The sequence below is a fragment of the Cyprinus carpio genome, chromosome A5 (assembly GCF_018340385.1).
Source record: "Cyprinus carpio isolate SPL01 chromosome A5, ASM1834038v1, whole genome shotgun sequence".
Lineage (NCBI taxonomy): Eukaryota > Metazoa > Chordata > Actinopteri > Cypriniformes > Cyprinidae > Cyprinus > Cyprinus carpio.
This window is the reverse complement of record NC_056576.1, coordinates 24,002,396-24,024,403: the sequence shown is the minus strand read 5'-3', so window position 1 is coordinate 24,024,403 and position 22,008 is coordinate 24,002,396. Positions and strand designations below refer to the sequence as shown.

The 22,008-nt window shown below is 36.3% G+C and overlaps 2 protein-coding genes across 3 annotated transcripts in view; both read left to right on the top strand.

Moving 5' to 3' along the window:
• Positions 1 to 35: 35 nt before the first annotated feature.
• On the top strand, positions 36 to 10,977 carry golph3a (golgi phosphoprotein 3a). The gene is made up of 4 exons (XM_042756602.1): positions 36 to 487; positions 4,292 to 4,422; positions 5,103 to 5,217; positions 8,766 to 10,977. Exons 1-4 carry the CDS (start codon positions 271 to 273, stop codon positions 9,188 to 9,190), a joined length of 888 nt encoding a protein of 295 aa, XP_042612536.1. The 5' UTR covers positions 36 to 270; the 3' UTR covers positions 9,191 to 10,977.
• A 4,726-nt stretch (positions 10,978 to 15,703) lies between these two features.
• Positions 15,704 to 22,008, top strand: part of LOC109046994 (PDZ domain-containing protein 2-like) — a 72,397-nt gene continuing 66,092 nt past the window's right edge. For both annotated transcript variants that reach the window (XM_042756596.1, XM_042756597.1), the window contains exon 1: positions 15,704 to 15,992. The gene's annotated coding sequence lies outside the window, so the exon portion shown is untranslated. The remainder of the gene's footprint in view (positions 15,993 to 22,008) is intronic.

Genomic DNA, 22,008 nt, shown 5'->3' with positions numbered 1-22,008 from the left:
TGCTCAAATTCTCAATCCAAACAGAGTGTCGAGATGCCACATCCACTGCTGCTCTGCTCTCGTCACGGCTGGTCGCCATATTAAACCTGACGGAGTCAGCGACGCTCCGCGGTAGGGATCGCGAGGGGCCCCTCTCCCAAACAAATCCCGATTTACACCTCCATTCCCCTTATTAACCCGGGAATTATTTATGCATCGGACTGAATAAGCCAGTCTGTTCTCAGACAGGAGTTGTCTGGGAAGGTGAGTTAGTTCTAGTGTGTTTGAGAGATGAGTACTTTGACCCAGCGGAGCTCCGGCCTGGTGCAAAGACGCACCGAGGCTTCGCGCAGCGCTGCAGCCGCAGACCGAGACCGCGGATCCGGCGACGAGGACTACGAGCCCCGGCGTGGAGACGAGCAGGACGACGATGACAGCGGTGACTCCAAGGAAACCAGACTGACCCTGATGGAGGAAGTACTGCTGCTGGGCTTAAAAGACCGCGAGGTTAATGTTGTTTTGCTTTATTTTGTTAGTAACGTTAGTTCTCTGCAGTCGATGTTTAGCCATTTATCTCTCATCTTCACTCACCACGATGTCTCCCATTAGAGAAAAAGAAAGCTGGAGCTGGGAACAATATGATTCCAACAACAATCACATTTGTTTTTAAATTGGTGACGTTTTGAGTTAAAGTCAACCACATGAGTGCTGTGATGCAATGTAGCTTTTAGCTTGCCCTGAAATGCATTATAAGTTGTCTCTCTGGCCCACCAGACTGTCATAACAAACAATAGTTTAAAACGAGGTCTTCATAATACAATTTTAGCCCGTTTCATGTAGCATATTGTCAGCAGTGGGACATTAGGATGCCACATGAAATGTATTATGACAGTTTTATATATAATCTATAACTGATAAGAGTATGAATTTGAAGCAGTTGTATATTGACAAAAATCTATATTTAAACGATGCATGTATATAGTTAAAATGCACCCACTGTCAATGCAATGCACTCAATTTATATTTACAATTTGATGTTGTTTTTCATCCTATTATTATTTTGGTGACAAATATGAGGACGGTTTTCCTCAAAATTGTGTGCCAAAAAAAAAAGTTTTAAAATAAGCAAAACATGTTATTATTTTCAAGATAATGGTGACCCATACTCAGAATATGTGCTCTGCATTTAATCCATCCAAAGTGCACGTGCACACATACACACACACACACCCGGAGCAGTGGGCAGTCATTTATGCGGCGCCCGGGGAGCAGTTGGGGGTTTGGTGCCTTGCTCAAGGGCACATCAGTCATGATACTGCTGGCCCGAGACTCGAACCCACAACCTTAGGGTTAGGAGTCAAACTCTCTAACCATTAGGCCATGACTTCCTCATGAATCACTCGCTGCATTGTGATGAGGTCATGTGATAACACTGTAGCCATACTACTGTTTATTTTTTTATTTTTATTTATTTTAATTTTTTTGTGGAATAGTGGCTTCCAAGTATACTGTACTATGCAGTATTCAGTAAGTAGTAAGCTAGTATTCCATTCTGATCTTAAGCATTTATTAGCAGGAATGTCACCAACATAGAGGATCTGTTAGAAAAGTGGAATGCGTGGGTCATTAATAGGGTATTATCTCCCAAAATCTAGAACCCTCAGATGCTGCAGTAGTAGAACACTAGCGGGTTTAGACGTTTAACTAATATGAGTGTCTCTCATAAAGGGAAAGAGGCAAAATACCTCAAATTAGCCAGTTTGGCTTTGAGATGCCTGCTGTAATTTTGCTGACTGACCCTTAAGGTTTATAGTAGGTAGTGAATTGTACCTACCTCATCGTCTGGCCTTTGTAGTACATGATGGTCAAGCAGGCATTCAACACAGCAGTGTACCTGAAGACGCCTCTCTTTATTACCCATTCATGTCAAATTAGAGTCTGCTTTCAGTTATACTCTCAACAATGGCTTTTCAGTACCATTCAAAATGAATGGTAGCTTACAGAAAAATGTCCTGATTCAAAGTGTTTTACTAGGGCAGTATGTCTTGCATCCTGTTTCTTAGCACACAGACCTCAAACAGTGGGTCTCTGGTTGTGTTGTACTTGTCAAATATCAGGTGGATGAGTTCAACCGTTTCAAAAGACACTGTTTGTCAATAAATTCATGAAACATGTGAGTGAAACATTGTTGCTTTTCCTTGGCTTATCAAACCTGGAATCATTCTGTCATATTTTTTATTTATTTAATTTTTTTCCACAACAGAGATTTTGCAAAGCATTGACTTTTATATCTATATAGTTCTTCCCTTTGGAAGTGTCATACTGCCATACATACACTATATTAGTTCTGAAAGGATGGTGGATAAATTCCCTTTTATTTTTAACAACAGTGCACTCTCTAGCACAAGAACATTATTATTATTATTATTACAGGTCTTTAATCCTTTGTTTTACATCCCTGCCATTTCAGGTATTGAATATCACGTTGAGGCCTCACTTAAGATTTGCTTATCTGCATGGAAAGTAGCAGAACGGATAAATGGATTCACTTAACATGTCCCTGTACTACAGTTTGCTCATACTTATTGCTTATACAAAATTTACAAAGTCATTGTCATCAAACAAACACGTTAAAGTGTAGATATTCTGGGCATTGCTTGCTCGATTGAGCGAATCTGACAGAACCTGTCAGAAACGTGTAGGTCACATTTCACCCCAAAATCAAAAGAAAGAAAAGAAATTAAATATGTTTAAGAACCAAAAGATTTTTTTTTTTTTGTATTGTACTTAATTGTCATGACAGTGAAGTCCCACAAAATTATAAAGTAACATTTTTTTAATGTGTTCTTGTTACACATTGCATGCACTAATTATAGTAATAACAGTAAATTATGCATATTTACAAGCAGCAAAGACTAATCCAAACCCTAACCTTAAACCTGTTGTGTGTATAAGTTAATTAATATCATGCAGTATGGATTTGTGTGATTACACTGCAACAAGGACACAGTCTGGGTCATGTTACCTGGACACCGTGACATTTTTAAACCCTGATTGCATTCTGAGTCTGACTGTGCCATGTTTTAATACAGCCGCATTTGTCTACTTCGCCATTATCTTGATTGTCTGCCTGCGTGTGAGCTCTTATGCTGTTGTCAAAGCTGAAGTATCTAGTTTACTCCCATGACAGAGGACTTATTTCAACAAGAAAACTGACAGATTTCTTGTGCTTGAATGTGGTGTTCTTCAAAGAAGCACTGTTTTAATAGATGTATTTATGTAAGACATTGAAGCATTCAGGCTTTGCCATAATTATATCTTGCCAGTCTGTCGTTCTAGCAAAGCGAATAATCAAATAATCACATGTAATCATGATGTGTTTAACAAATTCTCTACTGTTCTAAATATTGGGTTGGGAACGGTAGCATTTCTTTGATCAGAAATATTTTAATATGCTGATTTGGTGCTCACGAAAAAATATCACTAACAATGCTGAAAACAGTTGCTTAATATTATATATATTTTATATATATTGTCAATTTCTTTTATATACAGGAAATGTTTTTAAAACCTACAACTTTATTTTTTTTTTCTCTTCCTTGCATTCAAAATCCACATGCTTCCCATATTTGAATGAGCATGACAGTGCGAGATGAACTGCCTTGATACTGAATGATATCACATTGGGCTTCTGTTGCTCTGGGCGTTTTGCATGTGGTCTATTTCACGTGTGAAGCAATGCCTGTTACCAGTGCCTTGAAAGAGGCCTGTTGTTTCCCATTAGTGCCCTCTGGGACAGAAGACTGGACCTTCACAAAGCAGGCCTTGTTAATACTGGAGAGATCCAGTGCTCACTTCATCCACTGCTAACCATGACACTGCACAAACTAAAGTCATAACTGTGCCTGAGTGTAGGGCAAAATTCACCATTTTTATTCCTGAATTCAATTCAGGCTACACCACACAGGAAGCTGAAGTGGAATAACAGAATGAGAAATTTACTGAATTACAAAATGCAATAGTCACACAGAATTGTATTAGTCCAACACAAATTGTGTGACAAAACAAATTATTATTATTATCATTATTGTTGTTTTGCCTATTTACTGACACCCTTGTGTGATCTTTTGGTCTTTACATAAAACAACTGGAGTCCATATTAGCAGTTTTTATCATTTTGAGCCATCTGTAAGCTGCGTTTGAACATTTCTCTTTGTTCACAAAACATTTGGATGGAAGTTTTAGTTACACTGAAGCTCTGAACTCGGCTGGGGCATGTATACTGACTTTCTTCATTTTGTTTTTGTGCAAGGCTACACCTCCTTCTGGAATGACTGCATCTCATCAGGCCTGCGGGGCTGCATGCTCATTGAGCTGGCCTTACGAGGGAGGCTGCAGCTGGAGGCCTGTGGCATGAGGAGGAAAAGCCTGCTTGCTCGCAAGGTAAGACAGACTGGTCAGTGCTCTGGAAATGATCATCTGAGGAAGAGGCTTCCTGTTTTTTTTTTTTGTTATCCCTCCCTGAGTTCTACAAGCATTTGAAGGGATAGTTCACCCAAAAATGAACTTGTCATCATTTACTCACCCTCATGTCATTCCAAACCTCTGTTCTTCTGTGGAGCATAAAAAAGACTGAATAATGCTGGAGTTCAAACATTTACTTTCGTTGTATGAACAAATGTAATGTAAGACCACCATTTGGCTGTACTGATGGTAGAGCTTTCTACAAACACATAACTGGACTGAACAAATTCAGAAGATATTTTCTTTATGTGCTTGTAAAATTCAGCACACTGGTGTCAGTACATTTACAATTGTGTATGGCTCATTCTCCCACAAGAGGGAGCTCTTTGATATTAATTGTGTGTCAGGAGGCCACTTTTTGTGGTTGGTGTTGGCTGTTGTAAGTGAGAACTTTTATTATTAAACCAAGCTCAGATGTATCCCTGGAAAATGCATTACATTTAATATATGAGGTAAAACTCTTTGGTCTTTGGTTGAAGCAGTTCATCTCCTTCACATGATTTTCTCCTCTTGAGTTCACTGCCTTGATGTAAGTGGTGCTTTGTGCATTAGCGTGTTTCATTGTGTTCAGTGACGTTTTTCTTGTTGTTTTTTTTTAGGTTATATGTAAGTCTGATGCTCCAACGGGAGATGTGCTTTTGGATGAGGCTTTGAAACACATAAAAGACACTCAGCCGCCCGAAACCGTGCAGAGCTGGATAGAGTTGCTCAGTGGTGAGTTTTGCACATATCATTTGAGTTCCTCAGTCTTGAAATTATGTATTCAGATTACCTCAGTGCCTTACTTTGGCTTTAGAAAACAAAATAAACATTACTTATTAAACTCAATAGTGGTTATTGACAAGACTAATATTCACTGGTTATATTATACAAAACTGTTCAAAAGTTTGTGATTGGTAAGAATTTTTTTATGTTTATGTGAGTAGTCTCCTGTTGTCATCAAGGCTGCTATTATTTGATCAAAAATACAGTAAAAATAGTAATAATGTGAAATTGTTTTTCAAATGTCTATTTTAATATATTTTAAAATATCATTTATTTCTGTGATGGCAAAGCTGTATTTTCAGCAGTCATACCCTCAGTCTTCAGTGTCACATGATCATTCAGAAATTATTCTATAATGGTGATTTGCTGCTCAAGAAAAAAAGAAGTACTATCAATGGTAAAACAGTTGTGTTGTTTAATAGTTTTGTGGAAATCATGATACATTTTTTCGTTGATCAACCGAATGTAGAAAAAAAACATTTATTTGCATGTATAATCTTTTGTAACATTATAAAAGTTATAATTTACTTTACTGTCAATTTTGATCAATACTATGTATCCTTACTGAATAAAAACATTAATTTCTGTCCAAGAATTTTTTTTTACTGACCCCAAATTTATAAATGGTAGTGTTAGATTACATGAAATTCAAATTGTATTGAATTTAATCATTTTAACCATTGCTAACAGGGCTCCAGACTATAACTAAAACGGTCTCATTTGCAACCAGAAATATTAATTTGAGTAATATTTTGATTGAGTTTTAATTGAGTGATAATTTTGCTGTTATGACTTAAAAATTTGCATGTAATGCTTTTGTTCCTGATTGTTTTGAGATCACATATTTTATGTTGATGTAATAAACGGAGACTGACGGCACACCTGCTAAAAGCAGCTCCAGTTGTGGCAGAGATCGAAAATGACGGATATGTGCAAAGTAAAAGTGCAGAAAAGCAGTGTCTATTTCTTGCACAACTTGAACAAACTACAACAGGTAAAGCCGTCATGTGTGTTGATATTAAGAATTCTTGTTTCTAATCGATACCAGTATGTCTTGTTCTCAAGATCTTTAGTCTACATGCTGTGTTCTGTTAATGCGTGAGCTTCATATTATTTGTAGCGCACTTGCCGTCCAATAAACACTGGAGGCTTTGTGCACTGTTACCTTTTAATAAACAAAGTATCAGCTTTTAAATTCATGATGAAATTCAAACAATAATTACGTTTTGGCGCTCTTTAATGTAGCATGAGCAGCATGAGCCTCAGTTCAAGTGGCACGTGACATGAACCCATCATATCTTTCTCTTTACTACTATGGTACAAAATAAACCTGAAATGAACACCAAAAGGTAAATTATAAGTAAAACTTATTGAAATCTCATGTAATCGCTCATTCAGTATTTCAAACTGCAGAAAATGTTTAAAGCTTGTAAACAATGCCGTGTAACAATACATTTACCTCAGAATTACCATTCGGTGTTAATAAGCTCATTAGTCATCATTTAGTAGAAAATAATAACTATAAAGAATGAGCATTTTGCTTAACTTGAGTTGACTTGAGGAGGAGTCCAAACTACACTCAAGGGCCAAATGATGCTGACATAATTATGATCCGTGATATTGGCATAGATTCTGTGTATTAAACAGTTCTTTGTGACTGTATATATAATGCTCAAGTTGGAAAAGACATTTAGTTCCCTCTTTAAGTGAACCTGAGTTCCCAGGACATCTACAAGATGGATGCTGTAAAAAACAGTTTAATTGAAATGTTAAGGGCTTGGTTTCACAGACGGGGCTAAGACTAAGCCAGGATTAGGCCTTAGTTCAATTAGGACATTTAAGTTATTTTTATAAACTTTTTGTAAATTTTATATAAAAAAAAAAACGTGTGCATCTTGAGACAAAACAAGGGCACTTACATATTTTAATTTCAATAAGTGCAAATTTCTTTCAGTTGAAACCGCTCTCACTTCCATTTTAGTCGGGGACTAGGCTTAAGCCTTGTATGTGAAACCAGGGGAAGGTGTTTTTTTTTTTTTTAAAAAAAAAAAAGGAAAAAAGAAAGATATAAAACACGTTTATTCTATGGCACTTAAAAAAATATTTGGCACCTATAGGAGCCAGCAGCCCCTTAAGTGAATTTTTATTTTTTTTTGTCTGGAGCCCTGCTACCTTCTAAATGTACTGTGTCTGGTGCACATAAAAATGCTGGATCCATCTTTGGTCCAAAGTGCGGATTTGAGAGAGATTTCTGGTACCTACTGTGGCTATGAGCTCAGTTGGAAATGTCTCAGTATGGAGAGCCAAAGCGTCAAAGGGGGAGATCAAAGCGTCTGCGAGAAGGAGCTGCCGTCCTCATTTAGAGAGTGTATAAAAATGTGCTCAGAATTAGATCAGAGCCATAAATTGCTGCAGGATGATGACTAGCAAATGCTCTACCACAGCCTGCTTTGATCCTGAGATGTCTGTGCTTCTCTGCTTTAGCACAGGAGCTGACCAACTGAGCTGGTGGTACTCGCTCAATGGACTCTAGCTTGACTTCTGCATTCAGAATTAATGTTAGTAACCTGTGAAAGACTGTAAGCTGCTAAAATCCTGAAGAAAACCTATGAAAACTATTAATGATGTAATAATGCTGCAGGAGCAGATATCAATAAATAGGACTACACAAAAAGTGTTTACCTGAAAGCTTAGTGATGTATATACTGTAGCACTGATTTCTTTTTAAATTTAGGTATTGCTTGATATTGGATATTTATTTGTGCATAATCATTTATTTATTTATTTACATTTTGATTACCGTTGCAGTCATATAATTCATTATAAGTCATTAAAATCATTAAAAACACTAATAATTTAATGATAAAATCTAAAAATAAAAAACCACAAAATAAATTACAATACTTTACACTAAAATTAACTACCATTAAAAAAACAAAAAAATAAAAAAAGATTAAATTGTTTTATTTTTAATGTATTTTATTTTACATTTTTAATTTGATTTAATTTATTTTTAATTAGGCAGATATTTTAATTAGATATTTAATAATGGTGCAACCCTTAATTTATTTTTATAATTATTTTATGTATTCATTTATGTAAGTTTATTATAGGTTCGTCACAGTTGTCTAGCCATCACGCAGAATAGAAAAGCTATTTTCAAGAACAGTGTGTATAAACCCTCACCCCAAATTCAATATTTATATTTTCTTTCTATATTTCTATATATATTTTTTTCTTAATCACTGTCCCAGTAGCTCCCGGATATAAAAGAAAATTAAGACAAAGACAAATTTTATTTTTTGTACTTATTTTTCTGTTATTTTTGTGAGCTACCGGGACAGTGATTAAGATTTACCCGTTGATCCCAATCAACAGGTTGGCGACCGCTGGTCACAAACGGTCATATTGACTATGACAGATTAGTTAAATCTCTGTCCTTGTCAAATAAAGTGAATGTAAGTATGTTTGGTGCTGAAAGTGCTTGTCTTTTGCAGGTGAGACATGGAATCCACTGAAGCTTCACTATCAGCTGCGTAACGTCCGAGAGCGCCTGGCGAAGAACCTTGTAGAGAAGGGTGTCCTCACCACAGAGAAACAAAACTTTCTCCTGTTCGACATGACTACACACCCACTTACCAATAATAATATTAAGCAGCGCCTTATTAAGAAGGTGCAGGAGTCCGTGCTGGACAAGTGGGTGAACGACCCTCACCGAATGGACAAACGTATTCTGGCCCTTATATTCCTCGCCCACTCCTCTGACGTACTAGAGAACGCATTCGCCCCACTGCTGGATGACCAGTATGATCTAGCCATGAAGAGAGTACGGCAGCTGCTGGACCTGGAGCCTGAGGGCGAGAGCATGAAGAACAACACCAATGAGCTGCTGTGGGCTGTGGTGGCAGCCTTCACCAAATGAAGCAGGCTCAGTTCTGATGGACGTGCGATCAAATGTAAAACGGTTGGACCGGTAAAATCAGCGTTGAATTGGATTGACCTGGTGTGTCAGAATGGAGTCTCAGTTTTCTTTCCTTGTAGATATTCCTTCTTCGCTACTCTCTGCTGTCTCTTTTGTTTGGTAAGGGGACCAGTTTATTTGGTCCTTCTTGAATCGTTTTGTTCAGTTGAATGAAATTGGGTACCTTCTCACGGTAGACTGTTGGAACACAAGCACAAAATGGCTTGTTTTTTGTTCCTTTCTTGTCTGGACATCTGGGTTGGATACCTAACAGATTTTACAATTGGAAAACTAAGCAAGGATTTTTACATTATTTTTGTTATCAGTTTCATGCATTTAATTGGAATTTATTCATCTGCGATGGTATGACTCAACAGCTGCTCAAGAAAATAAAGTACACTGCAGTGTGTCATAATTTTTCATTCAATTTGTTTTCATACTAATAATAGAGCTTAAAAAGAAACCAAAAAAGGTTATCAAGGACAAAATGCTGTTATGATAACAGATTAAACCTAATTTTTATTTGGTAGTTTAAATGCAAATTTAAGGAAGGCTGTTAGAGGACCTGTTCAGTATTTACTGGGTGTATTATGAGCATTTTTTATTTTTTTTAATTTAAATTCCTACCATTCCCTCCGATTCCCTTGATTGTCTACGTTCTGTCTATAAACACCCCACAACTTCAAACTCTACCTCTTCACACATTTATTGTCATGATTTCTCATGAGCGTTCGATTGTGTTACTTAGAGATTGATTTAAAATGTACTTTTATGTGCCTGAGATTGGTTACAGTATGCGTAGCTCTCAAGGTGCAGTATGTACTGTAGCTCTATGTGACGTGGCATTAATAGAGCTAGGTTCAGACATTGGGCGTAACTCAGTTCCTCAGAGGCCTCATTCCCTTTGTATATGAAACCAGAAAACTAATTTTAAGGACCACGAGAGTTTAATTCTAAGAAATGTATGTCCTCCCTGAAAATAAACATAAATTTAGATATTTTTCCACTGATATATAGAAGTTTGTGCAAGTCCTCAAGGTTTTAAGGGATGTATTATGGTGTTTTAAGATTTTCATTTAATTTACTCTCACATCTAAATGGGATTAAAAAGAAATCATAACCTTCAAAAATGTGACTTTTATATGTAAGAGCAGATTCCTCCATTTTCTTGAGTCTTGGGTATATTTTTGATAATATTTTATTGTCATTAGCTGATTGGCGGTATGGTAGGATGGACTGGCATTCTGTCACAATCTAGTTTAATCTGTATGTAATTTTTGTATTCATGCTGCATACCATATGAGCAAACTCTGTATCAATCTTCATTTTACCTGGCATGTTAACGCTAACACAAGCATGTCTTAATTTTGTTTTAACACTATGAAGATGTGCCGAGGAAGCCTTTGTTCAGTCGTCATATTTCAGTGTTTGTTTATTGTCATTCTGTTGATTTTTATTCCGTTTTATATCAATAATTTAACAATCAACATGCTTTTGTTTTGCTCTTTGTTTCTTTCACAATGATGGCAAATGCTTGCTTCACAATAGTTCATTGTATGTAGCGATGGTCTGGGAAATCCACCAGTTGTTTGAAAGCGTCAACTTAAGGCATGGGGGATTTTTAAGTGTAAGAAAAGTGTCTCCGAGTGAAAGAAAATTAAAATCATGTGTTTAGCTTTTGAACCCAATGTATATACTTTCTTATTACTATGAAATAAACTATGGTCTTGAAAGTGCCTCAAACATCATCTGTTATTTATTTTGTGAAAAAGTAAGTGCTGCTTTTGATGCATCAGATTTGTTGAATTACTTTTCTTTTAATTTCTCGCATACAGGAAGCCAAGTCAGACAAATGTCAAAATTGAATGCATCTTTCACACAAATGCATTTTCATATACTGTAAGTTAGATTTTTTTAATAAAACAATAATTTGTATTTTTTTAGAATGTATTGTAAATTAATATTTTGTAGTCTGATAGATACAGTGGCATGCGAAAGTTTGGGAACCCCTTGCAGAATCCATGAAAATGTGAATAATTTTAACAAAATGAGAGAGATCATACAAAATGCATGTTATTTTTTTATTTAGTACTGTCCCGAGTAAGATATTTTACATAAAAGATGTTTACATTTAGTCCACAAGAAAAAAAATAGCTGTAATTATTAAAATGACCCCATTCAAAAGTTTGTCAACCAAAAGTTTTCTAAACAATGTTTCTTAATACCTTGATGAATCAACACTGATTGTTTTTTTTTTTTTTTTTGTGATGGTTGTTCATGAGTCCCTTGTTTGTCCTGAACAGTTAAACTGCGAACTGTTCTTCAGAAAAATCCTCCAGCTCCTGCAGATTTTTCAGTTTTCCAGCATCTTTGCATATTTGAACCCTCTCCAGCAGTGACTGTATGATTTTGAGATCCATCTTTTCACACTGAGGACAACTGAGGGACTCAAAAAAAAAAAAAAAAGATATTTCAACAAAATAAGAAAAATTTGGACATCTTCATCCTGCTCAAAAGTTTTCACCCCCGGCTCTTAATGCATTGTGTTTCCTTCTGGAGCATCAGTGAATGTTTGAACCTTTTTTAACAGTTGTGTTTGAGTCCCTCAATTGTCCTCAGTGTGAAAAGATGGATCTCAAAATCATACAGTCATTGGAAAGGGTTCAAATATGCAAAAGATGCTGGAAAACTGAAGAATCTACAGGACCTGGAGGATTTTTCTGAAGAACAGTCCTCATTTTAACTGTTCAGAACAAACAAGGGTCTCATGAACAACCATCACAAAAAACAAACAAAAAAACAGTCATGGATTGTGGACTCAGCGATTGCAGCTCATCTTCATCCAGCATGTCGGACTTGGCCTCGCCGTAGTGTGCATTTTCCGAAGTACAGAGGTGTTTACTCCTAAAGTTAAGCATTTGGAGTTTGTCAGTTATACCACTGAAGTCATTTTGAAATCCCAGGCTAGCAAGCTTATACAACCACTAATGAGCATTTCAGCTATTTAACTGAAGGTATCTTGGCTTCTAGATTGCTGACTATCCATTTGTATGCATAAATCATTGCTATAATACTAGAAGAAAAACCCCAGAGCCGTAACACTCATTTAGAATGAGTTTGTTTACACCCTGTTGAGATTAAACAGTTTTATTCCACTTTAGTTAGTGAAGAGGATTTCTCTTATGTCAGGGTTCTTGTATTTACATGCTCTTGCCTTTTTGGTCATTTTTCAGTCAGTTTTGAGTGGTAATTCTCCCATAGTAATGGATGTTTGTTTACAAACGATATTAAAGTGTTGAGTCTCTGGTTTATTCTTCTGCCAGGCCTGGTGTGCTGTCTGGTTTCTGCAGACGTTTGGCCATCTGGCCAGCTGTGGTAGAAGGTTGAATCGTGTCTGCCTGCACAATAGCCTCAATGCATTAATATTTCGGGTGAGCTCATCTCTTAACGCTGAAAGAAAATGTTTAATCCCAAGGGTCAGAAGCGAGCATAACACCTTCATCTTTCAATATGGTTGAAACATGTTGTTCTGGTATTGTCAATGATGACTCATAGTTAGGTAAAAATTCAGTCTTTTCCTTAAAGGGAAAGTGTTTGACGTGCATATTCCCGCTGGGAAATGTTGAGGCTTGGAAGCTTGTGATTATGTTGACTTATCCAGCGTTTTTGCTGATTCAAAACAGTCCACCCTGTAAGCTGACAAGATTCTGTTATACTTAGTGACTTTCTCAGAATATTAACTCGTAACTTCATGAAAATGTGGTCAATATGATTTATAGATTATCAAGAACTGATTATGATCAAGTCAGCCCCAAATGTGATATAGCTCCTGTTTGCATCACAGACAAGAATCTAGGCAATGTTGTGAAATATGTGTTGTGAGGATTAGATACACAGTAAGCTCTTATCTGCTGTAACCTACCAACACCAGAAATATTTATAAATTGTTTATCTATTTTTTGCAAAGCTCTTATGAAGTCCTTACAGTCGTGTTCAACTGCTTGATTGCGCAATACATATCAATGTTAGGTTTATAACTAACAACAGATCAGAATATACTTTATAGCGCCCTTTATAGAAATTTGATTTAAAATGGCATGTTGTCATTAAGCCACTGAAGATTAATATTTACAGTCATTCATGCAATCAATTAATCAATTAATCAATAACGGTCATTTTTACCTCTGAAACTTATTAGTGATTGATTTTTAAGAAAATTATAAAATATCAAGTGACAAAATCATAGAGTCAAAATGGTATGTCACTACAAAGACACTGAACATGAGTATTTATGATCAGTCATGGCATGAATAAATAAAGTAATTAATTTTACCACTGAAACACAATGAAACTCAATTTTGTTTAAAAAAAGTTTTAAAATATCAAAGGTAAAAAATGGAATGGTGATGATTATTTTGTATAAACTGTATTTTCTAAAGTTGAATAGAAAAATAGAAAAAGTAGAATGGCAAACATTTTGTGCAGTTTGCTAGAAAGTAAGTAAGTGACAAAACCTTGAAAGAAAAATTGTTTAGGAAGAAAATTCTGATAAATAGAACAAAGATGTTTACCACAAACCAAAGACACCATCACCCTGGTAAAACCATGCATCCCTATAATCAGACTTGATGGTGCTGCAGCATACTCTGGATTTGATTGAATATTCATGCTCCAGCAGGATGATAAACAGCACAAACAGACACACACACACACACACACACAAAGTATGATGGAATGGTTAAATAGGCTTATAATGCTGGAATGGTTAAGTCTGAGCTGAGACATTAATCCAACTGAAAATTTTTGGTATGACCTGAACATTGCTGCAAGCCAACACTTTCTAATTTGGCATAGTTGGAGTGAATTTGTGACGAAGAATTGAAATGTGAAAAATTAATGCAGACATTACCCAGTAGACTCATACTGAAGTTGCAACTGGAGGAGTAGGTACACAGCATGTATTCATCGGGGGTGATTGCTTTGTGTTGAATTCATTGTTATTTCAAAATGCTAAAATCTGGAATTAACAAAATGCAGACATAAAATCAAGTGGAGAGGGGTGAGTACTCTCACAAGGCGCTCTATTCCGTTTTCTATTGCTTTAATGTCTATTCCATTGCAATAATATTCCTTTATGATACATTTATTCCAAAAATGACAATATTTCTCTCCTTGACTTGGCAGGACCAGTGGTCAATCTGTGGGTGCCCAGCAGTCTGAAAGTGCAACATTGTCTTTCATAGTTCATTTCACTTTCCTTGAAAAAATAAATGACCTAAAGGCACATAAGCACCTCCCAAATCAAAACCACCTGGGCCCAAGAATGCCTGTGTACCTCGTTGTTTCTATGGACGAGTACAACTGAAGAGTACAATACTTCATCTGCAGAACAGCTTTCAGAATATTATACGTCTGTAGAAAAAGCCAAGGTTTAAACACCAACAATTTCATGTCTTGATCCTAGACTGTATAAAAATATTATTCTTGATTCTCCATCTCCAATCAGTGGTATACAAATAAATGAGGTTAAATAAATATTGACAAATATTATATGGTGATATGAAACATAACTGTAATCAAGTCAAATTAAAGCTAACAAATCAACAGCCCCTGTGTTAATCATAACATTTCTAATCAGCATTTCAATCATAAACACAGACGTTCACATGCAATTGTATTTGAGAACAAAGTCAGTTTTTGTTCTGAGGCATTTTTCATGTTCCTGTTTGATACAGTCGTGAAATTTCCTCCCAGCCCTGAAAAAGAATTCACTTCATACATTTTATGTACAGTTCCTCACAAAAGCGTTGCTGCTTTTAACAAGGAATTTTGTTTATTTAAGCTTCTAGGCATGAGATACTGTTTGTGAGGATACTGAATAAGACTAAACGCAGGGCAAGTCTGGTCCGAAAAGGAGTTGAGAGTCTTAAGTCGTGGTTTTATGATCTGATTTGCCACGCCCAGACAAAACTCAGTTGGGGATTTCCAGAGGTTATGCTTCATACTTTTAATTGTAGAATATAGTGACAGAAATGTTCTTATATTTACTTATACAAGTGTTTTGTATAAGTACTTGAATTTAATTAAATGGATCAATTAATTGGAAAAATGAATCTCCGTGGCTAATTTTTGCTGTTAATGATGAAACCAGAATATAACAGATTAACATCACAACAGAATATAGTGAAATATATCAACTGTTCAACAGTTAACATTACACAGTCCAGACATTCAATGTAAAAAAAGAGGCACATCTGTCTCTATGTGCTCTCAGTTTGAATACAAAATTATATTTCCACTTGAAATCATTTTAAATCTTAAAACTGCCAAATATGGCTCTAAAAGATCATTTTACCACAAGGCATTTAACAACTGCTCTGAGTTTATCAGATCCAGCAGCAGCAGCAGCAGCAGCAGCAGCAGCAGCAGCGGTGTTGCTCCGCCCACTCTCTGCGTCATTCCCCACGGCGAATCGCGGGCATGTGTTAAAACTAAGCCTTTACTGTTACTGCTGCCTCTTTTGTGAAAGAGTTGTCAAAGTTGACCAAAAGTGAGGAGATTTTTTTTTTCTCAATAACACACAGACAAAACCAGCTCAGCTGTTCGGTGTGCATGTGGTAGCCTACTTTTTCCCTAGATCACTGCAGGCGTTTCTGAAGGACTCGACTTGAGAATCGCAGCGGATTTCATTGATTTGGATTTAAATTAATTCTGGTCTTGGAAATACAGCCTGCTAACACGTTTTACTGCAGCTGCACGGATGGTAAGTTTTAGTTTATATAGTTTATATCTTCACTGAATTCCCTTGTCTCCCTTGACTAAACTCCTTTCGCATTTTTGCCTTGTGTCTGGCTGTGCCAAGACATTCATGAAGAAGTGTTGATAAACGGACATCTATCCTGATTTATACTTAATGGGTTATTACTACCAAACAAGAGCATGTTACTGTATCTGTTATAAAAAAAAAAACATAAATAAATCACTCTTTTTCCTCTATTAAGTAGGCTAATTTAACTGCATTGAGCTGCATACGCTAGTTAATTTGGGTATTTATTTATTATTTAACTCTAAACACTTGAGAAATATGGTTAAAATGATGTATATTTACATGAGATGACTTCCGTTATATAAGTATTCTAGAAAAAAAAAGAAACCCGTTTTAGTCTGCATGGAGTGGGTCGCTCCCATGGGTGCCACCATATTGATGTCACGTGACCAGTCATATCATGCAATTAATTACTATTACTAATAATAATAATACATGTTATTTAACAATAAAGCATATGGAAGAATGCCATCGAAGAGATTAGTTAGCTATATTGTCCTTGAATCCAAAACCTGCAGACCTGGCATAAATTTGAATAGCCACTTAAAAATTATGAAAAAAAAATAAATTGCTGCAAAATTTTGGCAGCAACCGATGGGCATAGTGATATTGCTGTTGGTGTTGTGTGGTTCTCATCCATTCACCTGAAGTGTGAGCATGCTTTACCTGTGTTTTAATGTATCTCTGTACATCCATATGTGCATGTTACAGTTTGGCTGACAGTTATGTGCTCCGTCTGAAGCGTTCACTTGTGTGTGTAAATCTCCTCCCTTTGTGTCTGTTTCTGCTGAGGTGGGAGAATTACACACTGTTGTCAGTCATGGCACTCTGCATTTAGACCTCACACATTACCATTGTACCATTGTTCCTATACCTTTGGTAAAATAAAAAAATCCAATGATATAATGTACACAATGACCTCTTTCTTATTTGAAATGTGTACATTAAATGCAATATGCACTTTCGGAAGTACCATATACAGGTGCATCTCAATAAATTAGAATGTCATGGAAAAGTTAATTTATTTCAGTAATTCAACTCAAATTGTGAAACTCATGTATTAAATTCAGTGCACACAGACTGAAGTAGTTTAAGTCTTTGGTTCTTTTTAATTGTGATGATTTTGGCTCACATTTAACAAAAACCCACCAATTCACTATCTCAACTAATTAGAATACTTTGTAAGACCAATTAAAAAAAAAAAAAAAAATGTAGTGAATTGTTGGCCTTCTGGAAAGTATGTTAATTTACTGTACATGTACTCAATACTTGGTAGGGGCTCCTTTTGCTTTAATTACTTCCTCAATTCGGCTTGGAGGAGATCAGTTTGTGGCACTGCTGAGGTGGTATGGAAGCCCAGGTTTCTTTGACAGTGACCTTCAGCTCATCTGCATTTTTTTGGTCTCTTGTTTCTCATTTTCCTCTTGACAATACTCTCTATGGGGTTCAGGTCTGGTGAGTTTGCTGGCCAGTCAAGCACACCAACACCATGGTCATTTAACCAACTTTTGGTGCTTTTGACAGTGTGGGCAGGTGCCAAAACCTGCTGGAAAATGAAATCAGCATCTTCAAAAAGCTGGTCAGCAGAAGGAAGCATGAATTACTCCAAAATGTCTTGGTAAACGTGTGCAGTGACTTTGGTTTTCAAAAAACCTAATGGACCAACACTATTGGTTTCCAAATGAAATACAAAACTTGCTCTCATCTGAAAAGAGGACTTTGGACCACTGGGCAACAGTCCAGTTCTTCTTCTCCTTAGCCCAGGTAAGATGCCTGATGTTGTCTGTGGTTCAGGAGTGGCTTAACAAGAGGAATACAACAACTGTACCCAAATTCCTTGACATGTCTGTGTGTGGTGGCTCTTGATGCCTTGACCCCAGCCTCAGTCCATTCCTTGTAAAGTTCATTCAAATTCTTGAATCGATTTTGCTTGACAATCCTCATAAGGCTGTGGTTCTCTCGGTTGGTTGTGCATATTTTTCTTCCACACTTTTTCCTTCCACTCAACTTTCTGTTAACATGCTTGGATACAGCACTCTGTGAACAGCCAGCTTCTTTGGCAATGATTTTTTGTGGCTTACCCTCCTTGTGAGGGGTGTCAATGATTGTCTTCTGGACAACTGTCAGATCAGCAGTCTTCCCCATGATTGTGTAGCCTAGTGAACCAAACTGAGAGAACATTCTGAAGGCTCAGGAAACCTTTGCAGGTGTTTTGAGTTGATTAGCTGATTGGCATGTCACCATATTCTAATTTGTTGAGATAGTGAATTGGTGGGTTTTTGTTAAATGTGAGCCAAAATCATCACAATTAAAAGAACCAAAGACTTAAACTACTACAGTCTGTGTGCACTGAATTTATTTAATACACAATTCACAATTTGAGTTGAATTACTGAAATAAATGAACTTTTCCACGACATTCTAATTTATTGAGATGCACCTGTAAGGTAAGAAACAAGTAGTAAACTAATCACAATGATGAAACTTCTGAATCAGGTTCATATTGATTCATATTTTCATGTCATATTCTCAAATTCCCAGTTATGTTCAAATCCACTCTAAGAGTCGTATGGAAAATGAAAAATATCCAAGCCAGAAGCATTAACTGTCAGTGCCAGTATGCAGTATGACATAGTAAAGGCATTTATTCATCATCCATCTTAAAGGTTATTGGCTAAAACATACTGTTGTGTGTTCCTTTTTTATTTGTATATATTCAAATTTATATGACAGTAATTTTCTGTGCCCTGTGTACACACTAAACATAGTTGAAGGCCACAGTGCATTAGAATGCTGCTGACCTGTTTGGTTTCTCCATTTAGTCACTTCAAGCTATAGATCATGAAAAAACCCATTCTTCTTAATCCTTCATACATTAAATATCTTAGCACACATGAACCCTCAGCAGCAGCCTGGTGCACTGAAGCAGAGTGGTCGTCCTGGAAAAAGTGAACAACAGTGCATATAATCTAAAAAAAAGACCATAATGGTGCGTCTCAGAGAGAATGGTGAGACTGGGAGCAGGGGAGTGTCAGTGGCTTGTGGTACAGTTGTTGTTTTTGGGTTAAGCTGGACAGCCTCTGGCACACCGCCCAACTGCAATGCATGACTCATCCAGCGGGGAGACCACAAGAATGAGCCAACCCGCCCCATCTAGATCAAATTCTCTTCTGGAGGATTACATCTGTACATCTCACGCTGCACTGTTAAGCAAGAGCAAGGAAAGACAGCCCGTTTCATAGAAAAGCAGCTTCTGGATTTGATGTAGAGCAAGGGTCTTCGACCGAGTGTCCGCTACCCCCAGGAGGTCCGCCAATTAATGCTTGATCACAAGTAATTTTTCATTAAAACATGGGTAAAACACTCATAACAAAGTCAATTTTATATATAAGCACGCTGAAATGACAGAAAGAGCACCCTCAGTTGATACTGAAATGATATAATATTATTGGCGAAACAGATTAAGCAAACGCCATTTTTGAGTTTGTGCTCCAAGAATGTGAAATGTTCCTATTTACAGCATTTTTTGTAGTGGTGAGAAATGTAGCCAATCACAGACATGGTTGTTGATCTCTTGAATGCAATGGCTAGAATCCACTAACTGCTCACAACACCAGAACATTTATTAATTACTCAAACATTCTCAAATCCTCTAACACTAACAAAACAAAAAAACAAACACATTACTCCATGATTCATTATGCAGATTCATTATTATCATATTATATTATATAATTATCAGATTATATAAGATTCATTATGCAGTGGACATAACTTTATTGATTTTAATGGAACGTTGTGAGATAGCAAACTGAGTTAAGTGACAGTGTTTTATTGATTGTAAAGTGAGCGGTCTTTCACACTTTCGAAGCAATATAGCTATAATCTGTTGAATAAAAGTATTGTTTTTCATGCTGCTAAGAGGACCGACGGCCGATTACATGCTGCAAAGTTTTGGAAGTGACGTCTACATATAATTACGTGATTCATTCTGAATCTGCAATTGTTATTGTGATACTAGCACGGGGCAAAAATGCAGCTTGTCAAAATCGATATGCGCAATGTATATGCAGACTAATAGATTACTAGAAAAATATTGTATCAATAAATTTTTTCAATTCCATTCCAGTTTTTTGTAAAAAAATTTTTATTTAAATAATCGTGAATGTCTTGCTGTAGCCTACATTGCTATTCTTGTCATTGTGGAGCCCTTGCTTACACATTATATCTGCACTTTATTAGAAAACCCTCACTCAGTGATTTGACTCTTAATTGTCCATCTCACAGTAAAATTAAGATGTTAAGTTTTAGTAAACTTGAAGCTAAAGTTTAACAAAATGTTTATTTTGTCCTTCTGATGGTAAAATTAAAATGTGATTTTTAATAAACTTGTAGCATAAGGTCAGATAACTGTAATGTCCATCTGACTAGTAAAATTAAAATGTATGACTTATTAAAATAATTTACAACTACTGCAAACAGCTAATGAATTGTGATTAACGTTTTTTTATAATGCATTTTAACAAGTCATATACAGGCATGTGCAACAACAATAATGTGCATAGTTCTTATCTACTGTCGTTACATAATAGTAACATAATATATTTTTTTCTTAATCACAATATGGTTAGTTTCTTATAATATTGAAGGCTATATGCTTAATATGTATCTCTGCTTGGCACATTTTGTATCGGGGGTCCTTGCTCCATGTCTATATCGCCTAAGTTGCTGAAGTCATTTTTTTCTGCATTTTTATGAGTTTCTAGTTTGACGTCTACTAAACCATACTTTTATTTCACCCTTGCAAAAACCAAAGTTTCTGCAGTGAGTTTTGCATCAGTATTGTGTCACATCTATTATAAGTGCACCCACTAAGAACTTATTTATTTCCATGTGGCTTCTCTGAAAAGAATGGAGATGACCCTTACTCTTTTTTCTATAGTCTAGACTTCATTCAGCTCTTGACTTGTGGGCAAGTGGGTGAATTGTCTTTTCTTTCCTTTTTTTTGGATGTTTTATCCTAAGCCAAAAACTCTGCTAACACTACCAATATATAGTTATATATAAAAAATTTTTTTTAAACTGATCAAAGACTAAAAACAAGATTAAATAAAAAAGATGTATTACCAATGAAGGGCCCAAAAATAATCTGATTTAGAGCTTCCATTGAAAAAGCTTCCATTCATTACTGCCCTATTTCAGTCCTTATTGGCATCATTGTAAATCGTGTTGAAAACAGCCATTCATTTGTGGATGGCCATCACTATATTGGTCTTTATGGCAAGTATGGGTACTTGATGAATTGTACCCTGTGTAGGGTTTCATTTACATATTAGATCCCCCTGTAAGTGCATTTCATTGTCCTCAATGAGAACGGAGAGCGTGAGAGTGTGGCTGAATGAATCTGAATGAGGGGGTCTCACTCCTACAGTGGCGCACCTCTGACATCTGCGTAATTGTGCCAACCCGCCGCAGCTTTCTCTCACATTCGGCTGGAAAGAGCTCCCCTCAGGTTTTAGTTCTTTCAGTTCTTTTGCACTGTAAGTGTTTTCACAACATTTGAATACATTAAGTCTCAAGTTTGTTTGTGCTATTGCTTTAAGTCAAGCCTTTGAATGCCAAAATCTGTTTAACTTTGTTTGGAGAATCATTCCCTAGAGGTGACCTCACTAAAAACTGACAACCATATGCTCAGCTAGACTACAAATAAGGCTCTATGATTTTGCTTTTGAGTTTTGGATTTTTTAAAGTAACTACAATAGTATGTTGGCAAGCAGATAAAAGTTTCTATATGTTTGGGTAAAAAAATAAAAAATAAAAACACTGCTGAGGCATTTCAGTAGGATATTATGATCTTGAAGCCAAACTCTTTTCTTGAATGGCTCAGATTTTCTGTTGGTTACTGTAAGCGTACCCTTCTGAACGACTGACAAAGACACATTTTTGAAAACCTG